Raw genomic sequence first — 8,460 nt, forward strand, 5'->3', positions numbered from 1 at the left:
TCATGTTTTAATGCATCGCTTGCCGTGTCAAACATTATAAAACTACTGAGTAATTGTCTCAGATGAGGTACAAATATGCAGAGTAGCAAGATATAGCGTACTGACACTACAAATTAAAAGCGAATCAACTGTTCTATGATAACGTGTTTACAAATGTAATCGGATAAAATAAGCTGATCCACTAATATTGATATGCTGTATTTTGTCACCTAATGTTTTGATTTTGACAATATATGCTCGCTTGGGTTTCTGTAACGCCATAACTGAATACGTTATTTAGGCAATGAAAATATTTCCATACCACCTGTGATTTCGTTTTACGGTATTATTCTTGGTTCTCCATCTATTTTGTAGCCTTTAAAGATACACTGAAACTTCGCCTGACTTTTGGTTTGCACATTTTTATATGAATGTGTTAACTGTACAAACTCAGTGACACGTTCCAGAATCATCTTTTGAATGTTCTCATCCTCAAACGGAAACGGCATTGATCCTGCATTGCTTAGTTCCGATCCGTTGTCATTATCTGGGTCGAAGTTTTGCATCTCCTCTAGTAGATTATCCTCTTCTCTAATAATAGGTATCTCAAGCACAATGACTTTAGATTTGTCAAAAGGTCTCAAAAAATCTGTTTTGTCTGAGAGGATATCAACAGTAATTTCATTTCTTTCACTTGTAAGCATCGTCACCAGTTTCTCCATGAAACGTAATTCTTGTTCCATTTTTGATACAAAACTGCCGAGAATTTCAGTTGAGAAAGGCGACTTTGCATGCTTCTCTACGACTTCCTGTATTTTGTCGGATTCTGAGGAATCTTTCGCCATCTTAGGATCGTTCAATGCCACAGGCATCTTATTTTGCAGCACGGTTTTTGTATGTTTCACTTTTGTGCTAGGATTACTCATTATATACTGCAACTTCACCTGCAACCATATTTTGTGCCTTTTCAGCATAGCTGACAGTCTTTTAGCCCTTTGTCCTATTCTCGGTTCCACAGCAGCGATATCAGAGGTTTGTATTCCTCTGATTGCCATTTCTGAGTTTATGATAGTTTGAAAAACTGATGTAATGGAATTCAGAACGACTCCATCGATCTGACTACTTACTATAGCTCGAGATAAAGCTATAGAGGCCAATGGAAGAAGATAAACGGTCATTGGGCATTCTTTGTCTTTCGCCAGCTCTGGAATTCTTTCATAAATCCCTATTGCCTCTCGGAAGGTAATTGGAATTGTTGGGATCTGAACAGTCCCGTGAATTTTGACCTTCAACTCATCAAGTTTCTTTTTTTCCCTTGTTTCATGCGATCTCGTGCCTCCTCCTCCAACCTCCACAATTTTCCTCTCAATATTTCCTTCTATCTTCTGTTTCTCTTCCTCACTGGCACATGGTGTATCGAGTATCATGAAAACCTGATACCCATACGTTATTCCAACAACTACATGGGTAGCTCCCATCCATTCGATATATTCAGCATGGAGTCCAACTTGCTCCTTCGAAAAATGCTGCATTGGTAAAAATAAATCTTTTGTTGTACCTTTCACCTTCAGTACTACCCTCGCATGCGTCTTTGAAGTTTTGTTATCATTGAGGTACTCACCAGCGCCTTTCACCTCCAATGTGTTCGTTAAGGCGCTAATTATAAAATTCCCTCTAATCCCGAGAGAATCCATCTTTGATTTCAAAGAATCGTCTGTTGTTCTGTCTGTGTTGAACGTGATGTTGGAGCTTGTATGAGGCCTGGCGTGTGTGTCTTCATCCTTCCATAGTGAAACTGATGGAAAAATTTGGTTCTTGTTTGCATTATAATACATACCAAGCCTAAAAGGGCGTCCTAGAGTTGGCAGCACTAAAAAATCGTGCTTCTCTTCCATAATCTAAACTGAAATATTTAAAAAGTGCTTAAATGATCTGACATTATTTTTTCTTTATATATCTATATTTACTATCAAATGGATATTTTTAATTGCATTTGCAACCACTTTCAGAACACTAAATGTGAAACATGAAAAACACATAAATAAGAAACCTAATTTCAAAGACAAAAAGAGATAATGAAACATTTAAATTACATGCCATTAATTTGGAAATAACTGTTAGCTAACTTAATTATTTTGTTTACGTCAAACAGCGGCCTTAGTTAAAAGCAAGCTATACAATATATTCATCTGAACGTATGTTAAATAAACGAACAACACAAAATTATAAATCATTTTCTAGAGAACTGTCCAAAATAAATACTTACGCTCAGTAATATACAGTCGTTCCTTTCTGCATGATATTTCTTCCTGCAGAGATTAAATAGGCTTCCTAACTAAAGCCTTCATTCAACAGCTTATCAAAACCTTGTCTTTCTTCTTTCCCAATGAAACCGTTACAAATATGACATGCATGGACAGCTGCAGGTAATACATAGTTAGTCCTACTGGTTTTAGTCATCGGATTGTGTATCGATTGGACGTTTTGTTTTATTATCTCTTGTAGACGTTTCTCTGGTTGTCCCTGTATTCATTTGCATGTGTTTTTCCTGGAAGGGCAGTCCGACGAATATATATTGTGTGTCGGGGTATTGTCTGTAAAATGTATTGGCTTTGTAACTGTCACGATAATGAAAAATCCCATTCCCCATTGGTTCTTGTTCACTGTCAGACAGACCGCATGATCAATATACAAAATCGCTCTCTTGCTCTGAACGTGTCTTCAATTTGATTGAAATATATGTGAGAAGTTGCAATCAGCATGTATATGCATGCATATGACCTTAACGTGCACATTCAAACTAGCGATAAATCTTACGTCATTCTGCCTTCTAATTATGAAAATATTCGGTCAAAATTGTGAAACAAAATCTGCCTATAATCACTCACTCAAAATATTGCATAATAAACGAAACAAATTTTTCACTGTTCTTTCTTGGTTAGAATAAAACATAGCTAATATGCATAAATAATCCAATAATCTCTGCTTTTATGCTGCCTTTTTTAATTTTGTCTTGATATCTATACATTTATCTATCTATCCATCGTTCGAACTGTCTTTATGTCTGTCGATATGACCGCCTGTCGCATTCATCTAACATCATTCAACGCAAAACATCCTTAAAACTGTACTGGATCGTATATTTAGACAACTTCTCTCCATGGGTATTTTAACGGAAAAATATACATTTTGTATTTTAAAGACATTTTGCTTAACTGACACGAACGGACAAACGTATAGATTTCCTAACTTTACTTTTCTTATCTCAATCTGTTTCAGTTGGTTTTCTCAGTAATGGTGTCCCCACGCAAAGGGATGCAACCATTGTTGACGTCTACTGTGCCTGATGGAGTTGTTTCAAAAATCAAACAACTTTTACAAAACAACAAGACTTCATACAAAACATTTTGACAGAGAGACAGGCAGATAAATACACACAAAGTCTAAATATTTAGTAGGGGATTATAAATAAAAATATTTTATATAAGTGGCTAATTTTTTATAAATGAAAATAGATGACATTATTGTCATGTTTGGTTTTTTTACCTTATTAATATCACCCCTAGCTTCACAACATCTGATCCTTTATTTGTAATAGGTATGATGGGAAATTATGAAGGGTACCCGGGACGACAAAGATACAAATGCATCGTGGTCCACAGCGCTGAAGTTTACTACTCAAGAGTGGCACAAAGAAGTAAACAGACAGGCATGAAGAAGAAAGTGAAAGGATACAAATCTAAAACTGCATAGACCGTCAGTGATTACGACATCAATAAGCTGTTTAAATCCTCACTGTTGGGCATCATTAAGCTTGTAACACAGTATACTTTAGCAAAATATTGCACATGAGGATACTGGGAGTTGGTGACGAACACAGGAACATCAAATGGGATGATATATCTTTCAAGCTATGTTATAAAATTAATTTAGAACAAAAGAGTTTAGCAAGAGACATGAAAGGATAAGGATAGAGGATGACGTAAGAAACACAAGAAATTAAACGCCAATGATGAAAGCTAATGCCGTCTTTCCAGGCAGATGTCCTGTATCTACACATATTATAAATGAAAAAGTTATAACCATGACCAATTTATAAGTGTCACCTCCACGATGTTTTAAAATGCCATACAAAATTAGCAGGTTGAATACATTAATGTGGCCATTAGGAAGGCTTCCATGGCAAAACAGGCTTTTCCGATGACTTTTGCAATGCCGAGAAACAGGTTAGCTGATTATGCACACTTGTAGCCTTCTAAACGTACAGCACTTGCAAGCAAGAATCTTTTTCTCTCTCACGATCTCTCTCACTCCTTCAAATGTAAATTAACCTTCATTTAAGAATAGAAGCTGAATTGAATTAAGAACATTTAGCAGTCAGTATTAACCAATATTAGTACGTTTAAAATAACAATAGATTTTATACTTCCAGCCTTTCTAATTAACACACATCTGGGTCTATGATCGGAAAATAGCAACTGGCAATAAGTTACCTCTAAAGTAAACATTAACTGTTTTTTTTTATTCATTTGCAAAGTTCTTTCTTCCCCCCCTCTCTCTCTCTCTCTCTCTCTCTATATATATATATATATATATATGTGTGTGTGTGTGTGTGTGTGTGTGTGTGTGTGTGTGTGTCCCTACAAGTTCCAGTAGATAAATGTGTTTCTGCGAGCCCTTCAGCTGGCAACTTCATTATTCATAATTATTCATAAGCGAACTAACGTGTTCGTCGATACCAGTATGAAGTCACTACTTATTTTTTGTGAAGTTAACTGATTCGGAATCGAATACTTTTTTTTTTCAATTTTTATTCTTTTTCATATAAAAAAGTCTAGTTTGTGTTTCTGACAAACGTGAAATTTCTATATTAAATTTGTCCGTGGGTTTAACATAGGAGCGGTATTAAGTTGCAAAAGTGTTAATCGCAACAAATAAGAATGGTAATATTAAAAATGTTAACGGAAAAAGGCCGAAAGTTTATAGGGATAAACCGGATTGGTATTGATTGTTAAAAATTGTACCAACAGTACAGCACACACGTTTACAATCAATCGCACATCTCCAAAATCCAGCAGCTACGTTTAGATTACTATCTGGCACACACACCACTATCCAGTGCCCACTTTTTTATTACAATTCAAACTTGCAAGTTACTATCAAACTCCCTCTTTTCGAGAATAATACAGTACATCAAAGCGCATATACTATCTAGCACCCACTTTTTTATTACAGTCCCATCAAACACCCTACAACCTTGCAACCACGTTTCGATTACAGTTCATACACCCAGCTTACTATCGAGCACTCACTATCCAGCTTTTAATTACTACCATGCAGAAACCCCTACTATCTAACGAAAAGGGTAGGAAATGTTGATATACATAATTTCATACAAACTGCTTACAGGCACACTACAATAAGCTGAAAGACATACAATAACTATAGAAGGGGAGATATACCCAACTGACCATGGCAGGCGGATATACTAACAGTGTTGCAAACAAGGGGCAAGAATATAGAGTGCACAGAAAGGAAGGACGGGGAAATGTATACAATATACAAAAATTTAAGAATAAGAAACACTTATTACCGGTAGGAATCATGGAGTTATGGGGAATAACAGCTAGGGTAAGAGAGACCCCTCCGATAATTAGTGAGATAGAACCTAAGCAGACCGACATTCATATCTCCAGTCTGACGATGGAAATAGATACATGACAGATTATTAAAAAGATAGAAAAAAAAAATTCACATATAAATAAGGAACACTAGGCTAGCAACCATATGGGGGTTTCAGAATGTTAGTCAGGGGTAAGAATTTGAATTGTACTACTAAGGAGGATGCTTTCGAAATCTCCCCTTTTTCTATGTCATGGGATTTCTTCTTACTATGGGAGCGAAAAGCACCGATGGTGCACGAGATGTCAAATCTTCAGCCATGTACATAGCCCAATAATGCTAGAGACTTAGGCAGCGAAAGCAAGTAAAGATCACCTATAACACAATATTTTTGAAAGAGATATAATAGACTGAGAAGAAATGACTCCTTTAGAAGAACAAGAGGTTTCTAAAGCGCTTAAAAAATGAAATACCAAGAACAGAGGGTGAGCTAACAATTCTAGACAGGGATCGAACAGAGGTGGCTCTAGAAATGTTAGTCCCTAAAATAAAAAGACAAAAGAGCGCAACTCACCACAGACAATCAATTATTTAGGAAATAAGACTGATGTTCAGCCCTCTGAGAAACTAACCTCACAGAAGAAGGAGTATGTAAATCACACGTCAATAGCATAGTGGAAGTCAACACAAAGGGAAGTACTGACAATGACATTATAAACTCTAAGGAGCTGAAATGGGAAACTTTCCAGGGAAGCAATGCTCCTTCAGCTGCCACCTTCGGAAAATGTGGAAGCAAAGTTGCTTTCACAATATTGATACTTTGACCTACAGGACGTATATTTTAATTCTGGGGACATAGCCTCAGATGAGCTCCCTAACGAGAGATTCATAAGGATTTGGTAGGAATCCAACCACTCTCCTCCACTCCATGCCTCTCCGATGGCCTAATGTTTAGAGCGTTTGCCTCGGATGCGGGAGGTCTTGGGTTATAACCCCGACCGAGTCATATCAAGACCTACATAAATGGTACTAGCAACTGTCTCAGTTGGCTCTCAGCATTAAGAGGTTAGCGTTAGGCTGGTAGGCCTGGTGTCAGGATAGTGAGACTGGGTGGGACATCATGCTAGATGCCCCAATGATAGACATCACTATAAACTGCCACACTGCAGACATCGTAGCGATATGACTGTAAATTGCTAAAGCTACGTTAAAAAATATTTAAACACACACACACACACTCCACCACTCCAGGTAACGATGAAAGGAAAAGGAAAATAAATCAAACCCCTTGGAGCTTAACCAGGAAGAAGACTTAACTACATAGACAAGCATGGCAGAAACGCCCCAGACCAAATTTCCACCTCAGTAGATAACTAGTTACAACAAAACAAAAGAAGGAAAAAGACATAGAAAAGGAAGTACAAAATAGAACAGCTGAAAAAAAGAGACGGAGACAAACATTGGTGAAATATAGGACGAGAATAACGGAGAAAAAGACATCGAAGGACAGGACGGACTAACAGTAATGAGAAAAATGAAGATGAGATAAACAAAACAAAGTCAGGAGGAAATATACCAACAAAATCAATGGGAAGCAATTCCGAAGGTGAGAGTTCGGTCCAAAAGGGTATAATAGAAGTATAAAATTCCTTAAGGAAATAAGGAAATAATATTATAGTCATTATACGAGTTTATGAACTAAAAATAAAAACTGGAAAGGAAAAATATGAAGATTAGCAGTATTAATATAAACGGTTTAGATGAATCTAACTTAAAGAGATTAAAGAAAGAACGACGGTATATGACATTATATTATTAAAGACACGCACAAGGCGACAGTGGAAATCAAAGCGTTATCAGAGGAAAAAATCAATGCAATAATGTTAGTAAACAACAATGGACATTATATTAAAGCAGGGGTAGCGACAATAATAAACGTTACGGAGGTATATAACACACGGGAGGAAATAATTTACGGGTAGACTCATGCACATAAAAATTAATGACTGGCACATCTTGAATGTTTCTGTACCGTCCCAATATAATGTCAAAAGGTACACTTTATTGAAAAGGTTACCGAAGACATCCAAATATTTATCATGGAAAAGTTTATATTAGGAAGATGGGTTTAAAACAATCTTTTAAGAAATGTTTTGGTGCAAAACGTTTGATAGATGGCTATAAAAGACAAGCTATTAAGAACCGAATATACAAAGGTGTATGAAAAAGATGAAGCAAGCAGGTTGGACAAATGTTGTTTCAGGATTAGGTGTAGACTATATCAAATCATGATTGTTGTTGTTGTTGTGGGGTTTAACGCCATTTTTCAGCACGATAGGCTATACATGGCGGCCAGTATTAATGGTGGAGGAAGAACCCGGAAAACCCCGGAAAGAACCACCGACCCACGAGAAGCTAATCAAATCATGAAGTATATGCACTATCAAAATATCATATCACTGTATGATCGACCTGGAATTGGAAATGAAAGGTAAAGTAAAATGGGGTAAGAGATGTTGCAAATTAAATAATGATATATTAAATAGAATAATACATAGAACTCAAATGGGAAAAGGTTCTTAAATTTATGGAGGGAGAGAAAATAGCCATTAGGAAAGAGTGGGAACGTAGCAACAATAAATATTAGAACAGTAACTACAAACTTTTGTGCCAAAATAAGAGATAGACAAAAGAAAAGGAAGGAAGTGTGTCATGAGGTGATAAATAATGAAAATGTGGATAAAGATACAAAACTAAAGTCAAAACGGAAACTAGACTTGATTAGCTAGGACGAAATCCAAGTGAAACGAATAAGAGCAGGGAAGTATTGGGATTTTATGTGAAAATGTTAAAGGGTTA

General features: G+C 36.4%; 1 protein-coding gene across 1 annotated transcript; it reads right to left on the reverse strand.

Annotated features, from left to right (window-relative positions):
• Positions 1 to 317: 317 nt before the first annotated feature.
• LOC149769398 (verrucotoxin subunit beta-like) lies at positions 318 to 1,673 on the reverse strand. Its single transcript, XM_089949910.1, has one exon. It carries the CDS (start codon positions 1,671 to 1,673, stop codon positions 318 to 320), a length of 1,356 nt encoding a protein of 451 aa, XP_089806036.1.
• Between the last annotated feature and the right edge of the window lie 6,787 nt (positions 1,674 to 8,460).

Source organism: Sinohyriopsis cumingii, unplaced genomic scaffold (genome assembly GCF_028554795.1).
Source record: "Sinohyriopsis cumingii isolate HCF-2022 unplaced genomic scaffold, ASM2855479v2 utg003919l, whole genome shotgun sequence".
NCBI lineage: Eukaryota > Metazoa > Mollusca > Bivalvia > Unionida > Unionidae > Sinohyriopsis > Sinohyriopsis cumingii.

Coding starts and splice junctions, on each gene's coding strand:
- LOC149769398 (XM_089949910.1), bottom strand. CDS start 1,673: ATGGATTCTCTCGGGATTAGAGGGAATTTTATAATTAGCGCCTTAACG.